Consider the following 21,809-nt stretch of genomic DNA (forward strand, 5'->3'; position numbering starts at 1 on the left):
CATCATAACTTCCCAAATCTCTTTGTATAGGGAAGGAGGCTTAAGGCAGGTAGGTGGATAGCAGGCAGTGGATAGCACCTGGGCTGGGAATCAGACTCCTCTTCCTGAGTTAAAATCTGGTATCAGACACTTACTAGCTGTGTGACCCTGGGCAAGTCACTTAACCCTATTTGCCTCAGTTTCCTCATCTGTAAAATCAGCTGGAGAAGAAAACAGCAAAACACTCCAGTGTTTTTGCCAAGAAAACCCCAAATGGGGTTATGAAGAGTTGGACTAAACAATCATCTAAAAAAAATTGTGTTTATTAGTCCTTCTTTAGAGCAGTGTAGTAGTACAGGTGAGTAGAGTTGGCACCAGCTGGAAATGGGTTAGACTGCTGACACTAGCTGTGTGACCCTGGGCAAGTCATTTGCCCTTTAAGTCTTAGTTTCTTCATCAGTAAGAGATAATAGCACCTATCTCGAAGGGTGGTTGTGGGGATCAAGTGAGAGAATTGTATGTAAAGTGCTATAAGGATGCTAGCTATTATTAGTCTTGTAGCAAAACTTCAGGCTTATGCCAAACATAAGTGATCTTAGTGCAAAATAAATTTACAAAATTGGGAAGACCATTTTAGAAAGATTAAAGGTATAACGACAATTTTTCACACTTCATTTTAATATGCAGCTCAAACGTAGGATTGGTAAAACTTGTATACAACTCTTCTATTCATTTATACAAGTTCACAAAACACTTCTAGCAAATACTCAGGCAAGTGTGTCTTAAAGAATTTTCCCAATTCTTCAATGTTAGGAAGGGTTTATTTCACAGACTGGGAAAAAGTGCTGAGAATTTCCTGAAGGCTCTCTTGCCTATTTCATATTTGAGAGAATACAGTTGTGTCTTTGTTACACAGGAGAAAATTAAATCTAAATTAGAATTTAAAGATTCTGCTTGTTGTTTCTTCTTTGAAGAGGGGGGGAACCATGGGTATGAATTGTTGCATATACTGCTAGACACAGTTGATGTGTTTGGTCAGTTTTGCCATAAAGACATTTTTCTTTTCTTTTAAAATCTTGATTTTTGGGGCGGCTAGGTGGTGCAGTGAGTAGAGCACCGGCCCTGGAGTCAGGAGGACCTGTGTTCAAATGCGGCCTCAGACACCTGACATATTTACTAGTCGTGTGACCTTGGGCAAGTCACTTAACCCCAATTGCCCTGCCTTCCCCCCCTCCAAAAGAGCAACCCCGCAAAATAAAATCTTGATTCGGAAATAAAGGTAATATAAAAACAGAAAACATATTAAGATTTTTTAAAAAGGTAGTAGTGCTTGAATTTTATTATTGGCTCATTATTTTAAAAAATATTAAATATCCCACTTATCTTAAGAAGATAACCTCAGCTCACCATACAATCCAATCTCAAATTAGAAATGAGATGGCAGTGAAATGACTAAGGTGGAGACCAGGATTTTTCATGCTTTCTTACTTGGTTCTCAGGACAATTATGAGACACCCTCATAATGTGGTTAGCAGAGCAGAACTGAAAGTTGGTATTATAATAAATTATATGACATGACTGTTCAAGATAGAGGGGAAATTAAGAGATGATGGTCACAGGGCTAGTTTGTGATGAAGTAATTGGGACAAGAAACTGGGCAAGACTTTTAATCCCACATTCTTTCATCTAATTATTTCTATATGCATATGCATCTTACCTGACCCTTCTTTCTTAAAGGCCAACAAAATGGTTTTTTGGTTGCTATTTAACAAGGATCACTTTCAAATACAGAACTTGGGGTACAAAGGAACTGGATTTTCCTATCAATGTTGACAACTAATTCTTTGGGATCCATCAATGGATTATTTAAAATGCCACATCTGACTACAAATTCTTCCTATTGGTATTCTTGCAATACCTAAAGATTCTAAGTAATTCTCTGTGGTGGACAGCAGTGTACTGTAGTAGAAAGGAAAGAAAGAAAGAAGTTGGTGCCCTTGGTTCTAGTTCCAGGCTGTGCCACTGTTAGCATTTAACTCTTCTGGGCCTCAATTTTGTGGCAAGTGCCTTACAGACTGGTTATATCATACAGATGAACTAATGGATGGGAAAGTGCTTTGAAAAGTAAAAGGCACTAGACTACTGGAAGACAACAGTAACTTAGATTGACAGGTTTGCAAACTGCTTAACATACATTACCACATTTCATCCTCATAATATCCCTATGAGATAAAGTACTATGGTATTATCATCTCCACTGTACAGAAGGAGAAACTAGAGCTCAGAAAGGTTTAGTGATGTGCCCATATTCACAAAGCCAACAGGCAGAAGAGCCAGGATTGGAAACTAGTTTTCTTCTGACTCCATGCCCATAGCTTTTTCCATTATAACATGCTGAATAGTATACTGAAATAAATGAATATAAACACATTGCAATCTCTAAAGCCATGTAAAACCCGAAGGCATTAAAATTTATTAAATGATGCAATAACAACAGTCTTTATTTACAATAGCATTATTTAACATCAAATAAGCAAATAGCATCAGCAAAGCAATATTAACTTGCATAAATGTATTTAAAATGTCTCTGAATATATCTACCTTTGCATAAACTGCTCACACTAGAAATACAAACATCGATGCAGGTGAACAAGGTGATGTTCAGAGTCAACTCCGTTTTGAAAGTAAATCACAACCCAAACATTGTAAGCTTTCTCCTGAAGAACCATAGTTAATATATTGCTTAATTTTACCCTTGTATAATCTTTTCATATACACACATTTCAGATGCAACTTCATGAGGAACTGTACAAATAAAACCCACAAATGACAAAGAAAAAAAAGGACAGTTAAATGTTTGAAGAAATGTGTCATCATCACTGTTTCACAACATAAAGGAAAGTGATGATGCACTTATTCCAAAATTGTACACAATTCACTATACAAATATAATACATCAGACACCTATGTAGGAATATACAAGACTTAAAAACAGATCTAAGGCATTATGCTAGATTTTAGCATTTTGAGGTTCTTGCACATAGCTTTTACCTGTAGTATGAAACTTAAAAGGTTTTGTTTTAGTCTATAAAGAAACACCAGGGAGAAAATTCTAATTCAAAGCAAAGCCACTACAGTAATTTTCTTCTGTGCACAGAATGCTTTTGCTCTTAGGCAGCACACTACCATACAAATACTAGAAAACTTTAAATTCACACCAACAATTAATTAATGGCTTAAGTTGCATTTCAAAACTGATTGTGTATCTTTGGGTTCTGCAAGTGGAACTAACTGTGCCACCCATTTCATGTGTTAAGCCCAGACGAACTCCATTTTTAAACACAGATTAAAAATTGCATTATATAAACTGCAAAAACATTGCTTTCATTTAATACAGGCCAAAAAAGATAGCAGAAGACGGGGTGGGGGCAATATTTTCAACTTTAAGTGCAAACAAATTAATTCATTGTAATAAAACAGCTCACTTCACTTTTTAAACTCACCACGTTACATGAACACTTAAATGGGTCAAACAACCAAGTTTATGTATGTATACTTTTCACATTATGTGTCCTTCACATTTAGTAATATAGTAGAACACTGATTATTTGTTCTATTAAACAAAAACCAAGTACTCTGTCAAACAAATTTACTGTGTATAGAATGGGAAATACTGATGATGAAGGGAATTGATTTGGCTTTGATTTTCCTGTTTGAGTATGATCAATATGATCAGATGATTCCTTCACTCAATTTTTTCCTCCTTAATTCCATGTAAAGCAAAGCTCCATTACTTGATCTGAGCCATAAGATTACATACAATCTCATTACCTTCCAAAGAGCAATGGTTAGGAAACAGTCTAATTTACAAACAAAACCGGCCTGCAGGTTTATCAGGATTGGAACCAATATAACAATGAGATCAGCAATCCATTAATTAGCAAAAAGAGAGCCTCTCATGGACGGCATCAACTGAAAAAGGAACTGTATGTCCCACCCCCACCCCCCCCAAAGAAAAAAGATCAAAACCCCATCTCCTCTTGGGTCATGTGAAACAAAAATTCTTTTTGTTCTATAAATAAAGTTTTAAACTGGTCACATTAATGAAGATGTACTACAAATCTCAGTATATCAATGAGGTCATGGAGTTCAGGGCCAACTGCTGCTTACTCTCCTACCTCAGCCAGACAATCCAATGGCTTGACTAAGCTCAGCCTTTCAAGTGGGACATATGAAGTAGTGACCTCTCCAAGGTACTGATCCCTAGCCACCTCCCTGTATCATTAACATCTCCCTCAATCAGAAACAAATGTATTGAAATGCAGAATTCCAGAATTATTTCCTCAGTGTGGACCAACACTTTGGGACTATCTTTATCATCTCTTTGGGCTTATATCTCGCTATATACTTTCCCTATTTTCACATTATATAGAGAGATATAAATATAATAGGGGTAATTTTCACCCGGCCAGATAAACAATCAAATTGCAAGGAAAAACTCCTTTGTTCCTAAAAGGCCTGGCTAATCAGATATAAAATGCACTGCATTTTAGACATCAAAAAAAGACATTATTCTGAAGGTGAAATAAGAAAGTATTTGTGTCAGGGATTGGGGAAGAAATAGCTCCCCAAAAGCCTCCAGTTTCTTGGTATTCAGTCCTCAGAAACCGAAGCCAGTTAGTAAAAGGTTACTCATGCACCACAGTGGGCAAGAAAAACCACCATAAAAGTGGTTGGCTTTAGTAACATAGTTTCTCTAAGATTTATTAAGAAAGAATTATAAACATATAAAAATCAAGAATTGGTTCCTACAGTGGCTGCATATCATATAGATTAGATAAATGATTTATGAGCAGAATCACAAGGTTTAGAAAATAAAAAGTCTTAAGCCTACAAATTAGGTCTATTCAAGGCATTGGGATCCTTTACAAAACACCTTTAGGAGACACATTGCTATGAAGATCTCTAATTTAATACTGAAGTACCTCATTTTGAATCAATTCCACAACATGTATACCTCACAAAAAAAATCATACAATTAAAACGCTTAAGTTCTCAACTTAAATTATTGCTTGTTTACATATAAACTGGATTTCATGTACCTTACAAAACTTCAGCTTAATCATCGAGGCTAAGAAACAAAATAAAAACACATGATGATGACGGCTAAATTTGTAGTGATCTCTGCCATAAATTCTAAACACACTGTTTTTTACCTTCCCTGTCTCCCCCGCCACTCCCCACCTCTCACCCTACACCTCCCCCAATACTGTAGGCCAGGGGAGTTTGAGAACAGGAATGAATATACTTCATAGAGGTGCCTGTCCTGGTTTTCCGAAATTCAGGATTCAGCAACGGGCAGGCATGTGATAGGCTGCTGGCACCTACTCAAACACCTAATGACATGTAAGGGCTGACCTGGTTTCTTCCCTACAGTGGGGTTGGGGGTAGGGCCTTCTGGGGTAAAGATCTCAAAGCCAGAGTAATGCATATTAATTAATTCAAGTGGATTTAAAAGATCTCGAAATCAAGTCTACAGTTAACTTAATTGGGTGGGGTCAGGTGGGGAGTAGAAGAGGAAAACAAAGACATTTCTTCTGGCTTCATGATTTCTGTGAGATGGCTGGTTTTCTATTATAGAAAAAAAAGGAAAGTACTTCTAAATATGAAGAGCCTGGCCATAGGCCCTTTGCTGCCTGTTGGGTGAATGGAAACCCATTCCAGAAGGAGCCTCAGCGCTTTCAAAAAGGTCCAGCTATCTTCTAAGACCTTTTGTAAATTGATCAACTTAACAGGCATCTCTGTGCATACAGTGCCATCCCCAGTGTCTGCCCTGCTTCTTTCCCAAATTGCAGACTTTAGCTTAAAACGCGGTTTTCCAAATGAAACCACAATTCTTTGCACCAGACTGATTAGCCAGGGAAAATCAAGTGAGAAACCAGTGTCTAGAACCAAACAGGAACAGAACAAGAGCATGGTTGTTTTCCTTAAATACATACATTTAAATACATTCAATCTGACATGGTTATGAAAATTGCCTGTCAACATTTACTTCGCAGGAGAGATCTAAGTTGCACTAAGGTGAATGCAGTGAACAGACTGAGCAATGTCTGTACGCGAGCTTCAGACTGTCAAAGAAGAGGCTGCTCCTCCTGCAACAGCCGTTTTGACTCCGATTTGGGAATCAGCTGAGTCCTGTCTGTAGTTATGATGAAGCTGATCTTGCTCCAGCAAAACTGGCTTGCAGGTCAGCTGGGTCAAAACAAAGGCAGCCAGCTCTTCCAACTGGTAAGAGCCCAGGTTGCTGAAGAAAGAAAGAGCCACAAGCAGCCTTTAGGGTCAGCAATATTTCTGTAAGAAGAGAAAGAAAGACTCATGAGATAACATTGACTGTTTTGTATCCGATGGCATCAAGCTCAGGAGAAAAGACATTCAAACATGAGGCTACTTCCCCAAATCCAAATTATCACCACGGCAGAAAATTAGGATCAGCTGTAAAATGGAAGACTAAGTTTTTCCTGCTTTATTCCCCCATAAACATAGAAGCAATATATAAATAGGAGACAGTTCAAGGGTTATTGCAAAAGATAAAGAACAGAAAAATGGCTGATAGGGTTGGTTTAAGTCTACCAACCTAGAGGCCTGTTTCTGGTGGTTGTTAGGAAAAATCCTATCTTGAAACTGTTTCCCCAGTAATTATTTTTAGACTCAGCAGTTTTGAGCCAACATGGTACAGTCAGGAAGAACTCAGACGCAGAGAGAAACACAATCTGTCTCTGTCTGAGCGTGCCACGTAAGATTATTGAGGCAGTTTCCTCATCTAAAAAATGAGATCATTCCTGTAGTAAACTATCTTGGACCAGACGAGGCAACGTGTAGAAGACGTTTTGTAAACACTTAAGCCCTATGCACACGCAGCTACACTTGCTCTCTGCTAGGCAAGGTGCCAAGGGCTTTCACAAACACAACCTTATCTGATCCTCACAGAAACTCAGAGAGGGAGGTGCTGTGATCTTTCCTATTTCCCAGCTGAGGGAACCAGGGTGAATGGAGATGAAATGACTTGCCCAGGGTCACACGGGTCCTAAGTGACTGAACTTAGGTCTTCCTGATTTCAGGCCCGGTGCTCTACCTACTGCATCGCCACAGGACTTTAGAAAGAGGGAACTGTCATAAGCCCACAAATATGTATTAGATATATAAACACATGCTATGAACTAGGCACTGGAGATCAGGAGGAAAAAAAACTCAGTCCCTGCCAGGAGCTTCCATCTTAATGGGGGATGCACCATGTAAACAGGTAGGCATATATACAAGATGATGCCAGAGTAGACTGAAGATAATCTTAGACAGGAAGGTGCAAACAGTTGGGGTGGGGGTGGGGGACTCAGAATGAGTCTCGAAGGAAGCCAGGGAAACTAAGAGGCCTACATGAGAAGGGAGACCATCTCAGATTTGGGGAGAGGAGATGGGAGTACTGGGTGTGAGAAATATGAGGAGGCCAGTGCAGCTGGGTCACATACAAAGCGAGGGAAAGGCAAGGGAAGAAGACAATTCAGAGGCACAAATCCTCTGTCAGAAAGGGATCAGCTTATGAAAGACTTCACTGAGTGGGAGAGAATGCCGTGGTCAGACCTATACTTAAGAAAACTCCCTTAGGAATTGAGTAAAGGATGGACTGTCCTATTAGGGGAGGGGAATAGGGAGAGCATGCAGAAGGCTACTGCAACAATCTAGGTAAGAAGCTGTGTGAGTGGAGAGAGGGAGATGAGAGATGCTGAGAAGGTAGAAATGATGAGATGCGGCAGCTTGTGGGGTGAAACTGGGTATTTGAGGATGACACTGAGGCTGCAAGCCTCAGTAAATGACAGGATGGTCGTATCCTCAACAGTGATAGAAAAGTTCATAAGAGGGAAGAATACTAAGTTCTGCTATGGACATGTTGAGTTTGAGATGCCTATAGGGTATCTAGTTCAAGTTACCAAAGAGGTAAGTGGTCATATAGGACTACTGTACAGGAGAAAAATTAGGGCTGGATATAAGCCTCTGAACTAGTATCCATAGAGATGATAATAGAACCCATGGGAGCTGATAAGAGCATTAAGTGAGACAACATAGGGAGAAGAGAAGAGGGTCCAAAAAAGAGCCGTGGAGGACATGCACAGCTAATGGTTGTGAAAAGGGATGAAGACAGAGCAAAGGAGATAGAAGAAATGGTCAGATAGGGAGGGGGAGAACCAGGAAGGAGTAATGTTATAAAAACTAAGAGAGAGTGAACAACAGTGTCAAAGGCTACAGAGAAGTCAAGAAGGAAGACGATTGAGAAAGGCCATTAGATTTGGAAACTATGATACAATAAATAACTTTGCAGAAGGCAGTTTCAGTTGAATGATGAGGCTGGAAACCAGCCTGAAGAAGGTTCAGAAGCAAGTGAGAAGAAAGAGAGTGGAAGCACTGATTATAGATGGTTTTCTAAAGACATGTTAGGATAAAATGAGGTGTTTTTTTTAAAGGATGTGAGAGTCATGCAGGTACTACAGAAGCTGGTAGATAAGACTGAGGATAAGCGAGTGGGAGAATGATATTTCAATTTAATTTGATAAACATTTGTTAAATGCCTACTCTGTGCCAGGCATCATATCCCTGAGGATACAAATAAAAAAAAAACCAGTTCCTTCCCTAAGGAGTTTACAATAGAATGGGGGAAGAAAGTGGGAGCAATCTTCTGGAGAAGATGGGAAGGGATCAAGGCTGATATAGAGAGGTTGGCTTTGGCAAGGGGATGTTGATCTGACGTCAGAGTTAAGGAGGAGAGAGTAGAGGATGATGAGAGGAGAAGGGGAACTCTTGGTGAATGGCCACAATTTTTGCAGAGAAATAGAAGTGAGTGAGAAGTAGGGGCAGCTAGGTGGCACAGTAGATAGAATGTTGGGCCTAGAGTCAAAAAGATTCATCTTGAATTAAAATCCAACCTCAGACACTTAATAGCTCTGTGACCCTGAGCAAGTCACTTAACCCTGTCTGCCTCAGTTTCCTCATCTGTAAAGTGATCTGGAGAAGGAAAAAGCAAACCAGTCCAGTGTCTTTGCCAAGAAAACCCCAAATGGAGTGATGAAGAGTCAGACATGACTGAAAACAACTGAATAACAACAAGAAATTGGTTTCTCGGCTGAGAGGTTAGGGTCATGAGGTACTGTGGGAAGTTTGAGAAAAGAGGGTTTGAAAAAGCTGCTATGGAGAAATGAGATGGCTAAATTAGGGAGGAGCAGAATGACTGCTTTGCAGTGAAGGCCCGTTATGTAACAAATTTGTGGACGTAGTCACAAATTACAATGGTGAAAATAGGTTCTAGAGTAATCCCAACTATACTGCAACTTTCTTGTAAGCACTCAGAGAGACATCCATCTGAAATCTCTCACCAGATGAAGTCACAGACCCATCAAAGTATGAAATGGCATTTTACAAACTTACTTTTCTGTGAAGTTGGAAATTTGCTACTTTAACGGTCTAAGAATCTATTAGTTTGGGTTAACTATAACATTTAACTGTAATATAACACTTACTGCCAACAATATAATACTATTATTTTACAAGTGTATTTCTCTGATTGAAATGTGAAGAAAAAAGCCTCTATTCTGTATTCTCCATTTTGAAAAAATAATTCCACTGTAAAATATTTATATTTCATCAACTTTATGGCTAATAGCTATATGGAGGCAGCACAGGAGAATGGACATAGAGATGGTTTTGGAGTGGGTTCAGTGTCACCTCGATCACATAAGGTTGTGTTTAAATCACTAAACCTCTCATTGTCCCCATCAACCATATATTACTGAAGACCTGATTGATAAAGGGAGTTTCCTCACCAGGGGTGCCATACAACATCAAAATCAGAGGTCTGGACCTGACCCATTCCCCAACACGCTACTGTGGGTACAAAACTTACTGCTGTATTCCCTAAACATGGAGAGAAAGTAATCAAGCCACTGCCATGGCTAAGCAAACCACAATTAACACACCATTTTATCATAAACCAACAACACTGATAATAATGCACATTTGAATCCTTGGATATTGATTCCATAATCCTAGAGTGATTGATACAAATGTAGCTTCTTTATGCAATGTAAGTGAAAATGAGTAACTGTGTGTACAATTCATTTTGGTAAACAGAATTTATATTTTAAACATAAAAAAGAAGTTGTGTCATTTAAAGCAATGTATTGAAATAATTTTTAAATCACAGAATCCTTTTGCAAAAGTAAATAGTAACTTTCTTATTGCTGTAAATCTACACATACATGTATTGATGTGGTCTGATCTTACCAACGATCACATTGTTCAGCGATTAACAGACATGTTTCAATAATATCTAGAATAATTTAACAGTACAAGAATGCCAACATTCATACCAGCAACATATCATGCTTCAAAGAAGAAGATGAAGGTTACTGGATAAAATTCTTGCTGCCAACACTGTAATGTAAGGACATCAGCAGAAGGATAAGTACAAAATCGCTTAGGAGGCTTTGTTTGTATGTTATGGGGGTGAGGGGGGGGATGTCAATGTGAGACTGTCAGAGCCACAACAATCAACATAAAATCAAGTGCAGATGATGAAAGGAACAGTTAAGAAGGAGATGAGAAAGAAAAGCAGAAGAGATTGATATAGACCAGACCTAGGTAAAACTAGGTGTTAGCACTTAGCAGAGTCTAACTAAATTAGTTCTAACAGGAGTTCATATGCAAAAGTGAGGTGCTTTAAATTAGAATACATTCACTAAGATCATAGGTTTAGAGCTGAAAGGAATTCCAGAGGCTAGTTCTTTCATTTACAGATGAGGAAATAGCGGCTCTGAAAGGCAGGTGTCACAGGCAGGGTTTGAACTCATGTCTATTTGACACTAGATGCAGCACTTTAACCACAGCATACTAACTCTCACTATTCAATAGAAGTTGCTGCTTGTTATCTGAACATAAGAACTTAAATTTTTTTTTAAAAAGTACACAAAAAGGTATTTATGTGGGCCCTAGGCTGACTGAAATAAACCTGAGAGGAAAGACTGAACAGATACTAGAAAAATGTAAGCATTACAGGGTGCTTCAGTGTTTAAGGCCTGTGTTTAATTTACAGCATATGATGGCAAATCTGAAATAATATTGGTTTTTCATGTGGTTTTGACCATCCAAATACTGTTTAGTTTAGGTTCAGCCAGCCCTCTGCATTCATGCATAAGCTCATTTATGAACTCTTCATATTCAATCATCAGTTAGTAAACATTAATTAAGTGGCAACTATGTGCCAAGCATTGTGCTAAATCCTGGGGATACAAAAAGAAGCAAGAGACAGTCCCTGCCCTCAAAGAGCTCACAATTGCATGAGAAAGATATGAAAACAAATATATATATATGTATATATATACATACACACACACACATATATGTAAAGCTATATATAGGAAAAATACAAAATAATTAAGAGAGGGAAGGTACTACTAGAATTAAAAAGGCTTGGAAAAGTTTCCTGTAAAAGATGAAATTTTAGTTAGCACTTAAAATAAAGCCAGGAAAGTCAGTAAGTGAAGCTACAGAAGGAGAGCATTCCAGGCATGGCAGACAACCAGAGAACCTAGAACCAAAAGATAGAGTGTCTTGTATGTGAAAAAGTCAGACCAGTTTCACTGGATCAAAGAGTCTGTGGTGGAGAGAAAGGTGTAAGAAGACCAGAAAGATAGGACAGGGCTAAGTTACAAAGGGCTTTCAGTGTCAAATAGAGCATTTTGTATTTGATTCTGCAGGCGATGGGGAACCACTGGAGTTTCTTGAGCAAGGGAATGATGGCAGGACCTATGCTTTAGGAAAGTCACTTTAGTGGCTAAATGGAAGCTGGACTGCAGTAGGGAGAGACTAGAGGCAGGCAGACCCACCAGCAGGCTATTGCAATAATCCAGGCATGAGATGAGGGCCTGGGGCTAGAGTGGTGGCAGGGTCAGAGGAGAGAGGGGGGCATATTGGAAAGATGTTACAAAACTGAAAATGACAGGCCTTGGCAACAGAGTGGATGTATGGAGGGGTGGGGAGAGGAGCCAGTGGTGAGAGAGGAATTCAGATGATTCCTACTAAGGGACTAGGAGGATGGTGGTATCTTCTAGATCTCTCTACATTTTTTAAAAAAAGATCTAAATGTTTATTAGACTGGATAGTTAAAATCGACATATACAAGGCAAGATAGGAGGGGAGGGAGGATTTAGATGGAGAAATAGCAAGTTCCATTTTGGACATACTGAGTTTAAGATGTCTACTGGACATCCAGTTTGAGATGTCTGAAAGGTAGATAGAAATGTGAGATTGGAGGTCAACAGAAAACTTAGGGCAGGAGAGGGGGATCTGAGAATCATCAGCATAGAGAGAATCATTAAATCCACAGGAGCTGATGAGATCAGCTGAAGTAGTGTAGAGGGAGAAAAAGACCAAGGATGGAACCCTGAGAGACATGTATAGTTAAAGGTCAGGATGTGGAGGAGGATCCAGTAAAGAAGAAAGAGAAGCAGCACTCAGATAGGTAGGAACAAAACCAAGAGAGAATGGCATCCTGAAAACCCGGGGAATATAAGGAAGGGGAGAGAGAGGAACCAGTGGGAAAGGCCTCCTGGAAGGAAGTCAAGAAAACTAAAGGGTAGAGGCGAGGAGGGAGAGTATTGCAGGCCTGGAGATAGAGCTTGCGTGTGGGAGGAACATCAAGAGGCTGGTGTTGTTGAATAATAGTGTGTGTGGAGGGGAGGGAGTAAAATATGATAAGACTGGAAAGGTAGGAAGAGGTCAGGTTATATAGAGCTTTAAAATGCCCAACAGAGGAATTTACTTGCTTCTGGAAGTAATGGAGAGCTTAGGGGCTCATGAAATGTGAGTGTTGGCAAGGAACGGTATGTCTGTGTGTGTGTGACACCGTTGGCAGTCTACTGAAACCCCTTCCATAACAATGATTTTGAATGCATAAAATACATAGAATTTTTACAGAGGAAATCAGTTATACTGAAATAAAGTTATGAAAAGATTTTCTTTCCTCAGATTAAAGAATCTCTGAAATAAGGTAGGCCCAGGTCTTCTAGGGGGCTTTCATTTTGGGAATGAAATTCTATTTCATTCCTCCATTGCTCTGTTTCTGACTCTCTGGCCTTCACCAGCATGCACTTACCTTCTCCCCTCCCCAGTACCTTTGGCATTTCACTTCTTGGTTATGCATTTTCCTCCCTAATTAGAATGCAAGGTTCTTGAAAGGGAGGGGCTGTCCTTCTTCTTTGCTTATATTTGTATCCCAGTGATTAGTACAGTGTCTGGGGAGAAGAGTGTCCAGAAGAGAGAGATAAAGTGTCAGAGGCTGAAGAGTGGTCAAGAAGAATGAGGAATAAGAAAAGGACATTATATTCAACAACTAAGGGTTCACTGGTAACTTTGTAGAGAGCAGTTTTGGAGGGATGATGAGGCTGTAAGCCAGATTGTAGAAGGTTTAGAAGTGAGAGGAGAGGAAGTAGAGGCATCAATTGGAGATGTCTTTCTTGAAGAGGTTAGTCAAGAAGAGGAAGAGATACAGGACAACAGCTAGCAGGAATGGTGGGATCAAATGAGGATTTATTTTTTGGTAAATGATGAGGGAAGACAGGTGCATTTGCAGGGAAGGAACACAGTAGTTAGGGAGAGACTGAAGACTGGAGAGAGTAGGAATGATAAAGAGGGCAATCTGTTGGAGCAAGTGAGATGGGATTGGAATAAGGACACATGTAGAAGGGCTTCCTTGAGCAGAAGGGCCATCTCTTCATGAGAGATTATAGCCTCACACCAACCTGAAGAGAAGGTGGTTGTGACTGTTCTCCTTTCCCATATAAGCAAACTGAAGCTCAGAGAGGTTGTTTGCCCATGGTCACACAGCTTTTAAGTGTCAGAGGCAAGGTAAGAATAAGAAGAGCCCATGTTTTCCTGACTCCAAATATGACTTTCTATCCTCTTCACTATGCTATCTCCCAAAAACCGAAATTATGCACCAGAATGGTTATACGTACATATTTAATCACACACTTGTGTGACTTTGTTAACGTGGGTACTCTCTTCACCAAGAGAATAATGAAATCCTTTATAACTTAAAGAGGGTTTGCAAGAGTTGCTACAGCTGAAAGATTCATGACCCTAAGTCATTTCCTCACTAAAGTTGGCTAGAGGGACCCCCTGTTGTAGGGCCTGGCACGAAGAACCCAGGGTCATCTCCATGTCATGATAGTCAGACACCAGAAAAGAGTAGGGCAAATGTCTATCCATATGTAATTACATAATGATACACATATTTATGTGGATGCAGATCTGTAGATAGTGAAAGGTATAATGGCTGGTCATGGAGTGAGGAACACACAGGTCCACACCTGCCTCTGACACATAATAGCTGTGTGACCATGGATGAGGAGATACCTCACAGTATCTCAGCCAACTCTCTAGGAATCTAAAGTTGCAGAGAAATTGCTGATCTTCGTCAGTGGAGGAGGTTCCTAATATCGGTGAAATCACAAGACAGGACCAAAAGTTATATGGACCTGTATAATACATACAATGCACACAGAATATTTGTGAAGCATAAACACAAAACACATTTAGAACATTTTCTAGGAATAGTCATTTTTCTTTCTTTCTGATTTAAGTAAACAGAAACTCAACCTAGAAAAGTCATAGGATGTGCTATTAAAGCTTGGTACAGATCTCTTTATCATTAGGTTTCCGAACTAGAATGCCACCCCCTCCTCTGCCCAAAAACCAAAACAAAACAATTTCTGAATTTTAAAGACAATTCTTATTAAAAAAATTTTGGGGAAGGGTAGAGCTCCTTACTTTTATTTATTTTTTTGTTTCAATTTTATTCTATCAGCATTTCTGAATTCTCTCCCTCCTACCTGCCCCCACTCACTGAGAAGACAGGGAAAACTACACTTGTCCCAAATATGATTAGTCAGACAAAACAGATTTCCACACTAGGCATATACAAAGAAAAAAAGAAAAGAAAAAGATACTTCAATCTGCACTCTGAGATTATCAACTTTCTATCTGGAGGTGGAGGTGGATAGTATATTTCATTGAGAGTCCTTTGAATTGTGGCTGGTCATTGTGTTGGAGCAGAGTTCCTAAGTCTTTTAAAAGTTGTTTGTAATACCATACACATTTTTCTCTTGGTTTTGCTCATTTTACTCTGTATCAGTTCATACAAAACTTCCCAGCATTCTCTGAAACCATCCCCTTCATCATTTCTTATAGTATAGTACTATTCTATCACCTTCAAATACCATAACTTGATCAGCCATGTTAAATAATGGGCAACCCTTCCCTCCCCTCCTTCCCACAGTTTCCAATTCTTTGCCACCACGAAAAGAACTATAAATATTTTTGTAGACATAGGTCCTTTTCCTCTTTTTTGATCTCTCTGAGGTATAGATCTAGTAGTGGTATAGCTGGGTCAAAAGATATGGTATGCATACTTTAATAGCTTTTTGGGAACTGTTCCAAATTGTTTTCCAGAAGTGATACACTAATTCACAGCTCCACTAACGGTACATTCATGTACCTATTTTCCCATGTGCTTTTAAGTATTTGTCATTTCCCTTTTTTTGTCAACTGACAACATGATGGGTATGAAGTGGTATCTCAGAATTATTTTAATTTGTATTTCTTTAATTATTCTGTGATTTAGAGCATTTTTTTCATATGGCTAATGAAAGTTACAATTTCTTCTGCAAACTGCCTATTCATTTTTTTTTGACCATTTATCAGTTGCACAACAGCTCTGATTCTCCTTAGGTTTAAAAAGCCACAATTCTTGCTTAGTTGGCTACTGCCAAGCAATCTAAAGAAGCTTCCCCTATTTAATAATCTGCTACCTAGAATATGAATTGGTTTGTTTCAAGTATTAATTATTCTGTTGTTACTGGAAAAAATTAAAAGTAATATATCATAAGTACCTACTTTATGATTCAGTAAAAGCAGACAAATATATTTTCTAAACATAACTGGCCCTTTGCTATGCCAGATAAAATTAAATGAAACTAATAACAGATACCATATATGTCATTCTGAGTTAAAACTAGGTTAAGCTCTATGTCATGATCACTTAAAAAAAGTTAAACATATTACATATTCAAACCATGGTATGTCACATAAAATCCCAAGTTATGACAAAAAAAATGAAAAGCATGTAGACTTTAGATTGGGGGATGACAATACATCAATTTATATCTTTTGAGTATTTATAGTTCACTTTACTAACACATTCATTTGTTTCTTCATTGTTTCTTACCCGTGATGCATCTCCCTCCTGCTTAATCATATCCATCCCAGGCAGCTGGTTTGGAAAAAGATTGCCTCCTCTCATAGCAGGGTCATTAACCTAATAGCAACAAGACAGTAAAGTAGCTGACTTTAGATGGGTGTGTGTGTCAGGATTTCATAGAACTCTCTATTCTAGAATGTGAATATTAAAGTGAACATATATAAAAGTCTTCTAAGAGTCCTTTATAACACACACACACACACACACACATGCACGCACGCACACACACACACACACGCACATGCACACACTTCCAAAGAACTTTACTTTTAAAAATTCTAATGATAAAATATCTATCAGACAACAAATTGATGCCTTGTGCTTCTATGGTGAAGCACAGTTTACAAAACTAATTTTGCAGTAATCTTATTTGATCCTCACAATGGTCCTGTGAGGTAGGTGGGGCAAGTATTGTTATTTCCATTTTACAGAGCTTCAGAGATTAGAAATGACTTGCCTATGGACAAGGCAGCTAGTTAGTGGAAGAGCTGGGGATGAAATCTAGGTAGAAGAGGATCATCTTCATGTTGCATTAAGTTTACTTTGCAGCTGCCTCTAACTAGATTGATGATTCATATCTGAGACCCTCCAGTTACCTCTTAGGCCTTGTTATCTACAACACTTATGTAAGTTATTCATAAGCAAGTGCAAGTAAGTGTGAACATCACAAAACACAACCAAATTTTTCCTAAGTCTATTCTGACAAGAATTATTTGCTCATTAGTACATGTAAAAACCGTCAAAATGCTAAAACTCACAGTTTGGTAACTTTTAGGGCGTTCACACTAACTTTTGATTGTGTGTGGCATTTAAACTAGAGGGGATTTGAAACCAATTTGTTAATTTGTTTGATAATCTTTTAAATTCCTTTTTGAACTACTTGTATGATGGTCTACTTGACAGGGTGTTTCCCTAGAGGCCTGCTTCTTAGAAATTCACATTTCTTCAAGTTCTATCAGTTTAAATCGCTTGTCTAAGTAAGTTTTTATTCAATAAACATTTATTAAGTACCTGTACATAGCACTATGTTAGCCAAACATATTCCTTGTTCTCAAGGAGCTTTTAGCAGAGCATGATGGGCTAGGGGGCACACGCACTGCAACATTGCTCAGGACTTCATGACTCAATTTCTCCACGTACAAAATGAGAATCAGAGTCCTTGTCATTTGAACAGTGTGAGAGTAGGTGACATAAAGCATTTCACTTTTTTTAGAAAGATATTTCCCTAGAAGCAGAGCATTAGCTCCCTCTTTGCCTGTTGAATTCCAACGCAAACCCTTAAAACCATTTTCCTCAAGTTAAGTTTTCCTTGCTCCTCTTCCACATCATACTTCACACAGCACAAGTGTGCAGCTTTCTAATGCATTTATCATATAGTACTAAACAGGAAATTATAATAGACTCAACAATTCAGCAAGTTCCATGAAGGCAGGGATTGTCTCATTTAACTTTTATATCTCTACCAGGGTTTAGCACAGTGCCTCTGCACATAATAAGCACCCAGTAACTGTTGAATGAAGTACAAATTTTTTTTAAAAATTACATTGGTTATAAAATTGTGAGTGGTCTGCAACAGACTTCTAATCTCAACCACTTCCCTTGCCTTCCAGAATGCCTCCATGGCAATATGTCAATATTTTTGTGTTTAGGTAAGGCAAAGTAAACTAAATGTTAAACTAAGGACAACATAATTATAAACAGACATTTGCTGAAATGAAAAATCATATTAGTTACTCCAAAGTCCAATGTTTTTGTATTATCTGTACCACTATTTCTATCAGTGAACTAATAAAGAGTGAAGTGAGCAGAACTAGGAAAACAATTTATATGACATCAACATCATAGAGACAAAACACTTTGAAAGACTTTAGAACTATAGATTAATGCAATGATGAACCACAAGTCCAGAGAAGGCTGTAGATCAATCATGTCACCTACCTCCTGTCAGAGAAGTAATGGACTTAAAATGAAGAATGACACACACAGCTAAGGACATGGCCAAAATGGGCATTTGTTACGAGAGTTTTGTTTTTCTTTTTGAAAAACTGAATGGCATCTGAGGATGCAGGGAAGGATAATAAATGTTTGCAAAAACATCGGGGCAGCTAGGTGGCGCAGTGAGTAGAGCACCGGTCCTGGAGTCAGGAGGACCTGAGTTCAAATCCAGCCTCAGACACTTGACACACGGACTAGCTATGTGACCTTGGGCAAGTCACTTAACCCCAAATTGCCCTGCCTTCCCCCTTCAAAAAAAAACATTTGCAAACATTAAATATGACTAAATTAATTTTAAAAATGCAAAGTAAATCACAAAGATACAAAAAAAATGGAACAACTGTCATAGTTTGGAAAACTCACGTTCTTAACTGAAAGCATTCTTTTAGGGGATTTCCTAAAATAATTATAAAAGTAACAAGAAAATGAAGAATGATTTTATTTTTTTTAAGAATGATTTTTAAAAGATTCTTCAGCAGACACAGAAGATTTGTGTATGTTCATTTAATTAACAATAAGCATTTCTGTTAGCCTCACTGAAAATTAAAACACATACTCTTCAAATAAACTTTTGAGTTAACAGCAGACACTGTCTGTAAGATGTACTTCTTCTAGTATTAGTGTGAGACTCTGCCACCACTGCTGCTATTTCTCCTTCAGTACTCACCTGCTCAGGACCCATGGAGGACAACCCTGACGTAGGCACAGAGGTCACTGAGGTCATGCTGATCTGTCCTGTCATCTGATTCATGTTGTTCATACCACTTGTATTGGTCGCCATGGAGACACTGATGTTCATATTGTTATTGTACATGCTGGTGTTTGCTTGTTGCCCAAAGTGTGGCGGGGACTGTTGTGAAAACATGCTGAAAACATGAGAAAGACTGAGATTATATATACATACAAACACACACACAAATGAAAGCTTTGACAAATTTGTGTACAAGACTTTTAAAAACACTTTTCTTAGGCATTTATCAGTTTTTCAGAAAAAGGGGCTCACTGAGTTATTTCAGTGAAGGGGGGTTGGGGGAGGAGGGTAACAGGCAATAGAAATTGGACCAAGGAACATATAAGGTGCTGTGAGGGTGCTTTACGAAGATCAAGTCATAACTGTTCTTCACAGACCTTCCTTGAGACTTAGGGGTGGTCACAGGATGGCATTTACTCTGAATATATAGGTTTTAACTATTTTTGTATCTGCACTGGAGTGCTTTTTAAAAAACATATAAAAGGACTGACAATGTCTAGGTCATCTTTTTCTAGAGGTGCCTCAATTACAAACAGATGGAAAATAAATGTCATTTTACAGTTTCTGGCATTCTCAAGTTCACTTCTTGCAAAATAGTACTGAATGAATAAATTAAAGGTGAAGAAAGCTACAATATACTGATCTTATTTTAGCTAAGTTCAGGTTTGTGTAAAGTTCTCTCTGCTCTAGAGAAAGCAGCATGGAGTGAAGTGAACAGGAAGTTATGGTGCACAAACTTACTAAAGCATAACTAAAAATAACAATAAACAAGACTAGCTGCCTTGTTACCAACTATCTTCGACATACTATTTATATTATATGATAGACACAGAGACAGAACATCAATTACATCCTTTTACCTGTTTCCGCCCATGTTTCCCTGTGCCCACCCATTCATCTCTGAAGAGGACTGATAGGCAGGGTTGGCTTGAGACTGCTGGATCATGGGACTCTGGGTATGTGCCATTCGAGGGGACATCAAGGGACTCTGGGGAGTTGTTGCCCCAGTGAAGCCTGGATCAGGCTGCTGACTTATTCCTAGAAATGAAAAGAAAGCAAGTAGATAGTTAGTAATGCCATGTTGGGGGAAAAAAAGAACATTTCCAATTACATGCTTACACATAATTACTTTCAACTGTCCAATAATACTGTGTCTAATCCTTAATAAAAGATTGAAGAATGACATAAAAAACTAAGAAAAAACTCAACTCTTTGTCATTTTTTGTTTTGTATAAGTTAATGCAGCAGTACTAAGTTATTACATTAACTACCAAAGCCAGACTTACACAAATGAAAACAAAATACTTCCTTGCCGTTTTTCATGTCTAACCTTGTCTTAAGACTGTAGTTAACTTCAGTGGATACTAGAGCCTAAATGGTTTGTTTAATTAATTAATTAAAAAATTAATTATTACCCAATCTCAGGCCCCACACTGTCTATTCATTTGCAATTGTGAAGAAAAAAAATTACCCCTAAAAGTTAGCCCCAAAAACATGCACATACATTAAAGAATGAGCTGTATATGTACATTTCTCTTTTTCATTAACTGTGAAGCACAATGTAAATTTAAATTACTATTACCACCCAATTACAAGAAAGATTTGTGATTTCATCAGCTTGGGAAACTGCAGATGCAGAACGTTCTTCCACCAATACAGATCTCAACCTGCTGATGGTTCTGGGGAGGTTCCTAGAGCATAGAGGTTAAGTGACTAACCCAAGGTCACATAATTACTGAATGTCAAAGGCAACATTTGAGGGTAGAAGTCTGTGCACCATCTCATACTACCTCTATCTACTACTATTCTTCACTAAATTTTCAATACATAGCTACAACTAACCTGAAAAGTCTTTTTGTTTTTAAACTGAGTTACCCTATGCCCAGCAATGGGGTCTTCTAGTCACACATTTGAAAAACCACCACTGAATTAAATGAGTTCCTATATATGTGGTTGAAAAGACACATTTATCATTAAAGCATACTAATAATTTCAGTGTGTGTAGTTTTATATATATATGTATACATACACATATATATACATACACATACATATGTTTACACAGTGTATATAGTTATTGAAAAACAACTATTCATGACTAACTTCTTTTATCTTTATTATAATGGTCTATTCTGACACTTGAGTAAAGCCTGAGGAAAAAAAAACACCCAAATTTTGAAAAATGTGTTCTTGTTCTTCTGAGTCTATTTAAATGATAGCAGAGCTAAAACTCTGATTAGACTCTGCAAAATCATCATACTAGAAAGGAATTGGGTTCTCAGAACATGGTGCCAAGGACAGTATATAAGAAGGGAAATAGGAAAAGTTTTAATATGAAGCTAATCAAATTCATGCCCAGCACATTAGTACAACATGCATTTACAATTAGTAACTAAATCAGTTATAAAATGAGATCACAATTATGCAGTAAAAATTAAATCTTAAAAAATGTCTTTTTGTCCCTATAATGGAGTAGCAATCTAAACTTTGTAAACACAAAGAAAGGTTACAGATAGTTCTGGCAAAGTCTAGGAAAAAGATCATTAAAAAAATAAAGTCAATATAATCAGCTAATTCTGTGAATAATTAAACTGTTAACATTGATACATGCATGCGAAGTATTAATAGTCATAACATTACATATCTGATAATTAATCTCTTGAGAATGATGTTCAAAAACAAATCAATATTAAGGCCTTCTGTAGTGTTTATATATGTAGCATC

The 21,809-nt window shown here is 38.1% G+C and overlaps 1 protein-coding gene across 7 annotated transcripts in view; it reads right to left on the minus strand.

Annotated features, from left to right (window-relative positions):
* Positions 1-2,419: 2,419 nt before the first annotated feature.
* Positions 2,420-21,809, minus strand: part of NCOA2 (nuclear receptor coactivator 2) — a 328,725-nt gene continuing 309,335 nt past the window's right edge. For all 7 annotated transcript variants that reach the window (XM_036740652.1, XM_036740623.1, XM_036740614.1 and 4 more), the window contains 4 exons: positions 19,946-20,123; positions 19,002-19,200; positions 16,307-16,396; positions 2,420-6,330 (listed from right to left, as the gene is read on the minus strand). In XM_036740652.1, coding sequence (XP_036596547.1) covers positions 6,319-6,330; positions 16,307-16,396; positions 19,002-19,200; positions 19,946-20,123 — 479 coding nt within the window. In that variant the 3' untranslated portion in view covers positions 2,420-6,318. The remainder of the gene's footprint in view (positions 6,331-16,306; positions 16,397-19,001; positions 19,201-19,945; positions 20,124-21,809) is intronic.

This window comes from Trichosurus vulpecula, chromosome 1, assembly GCF_011100635.1.
Source record: "Trichosurus vulpecula isolate mTriVul1 chromosome 1, mTriVul1.pri, whole genome shotgun sequence".
Classification (NCBI taxonomy): Eukaryota; Metazoa; Chordata; class Mammalia; order Diprotodontia; family Phalangeridae; genus Trichosurus; species Trichosurus vulpecula.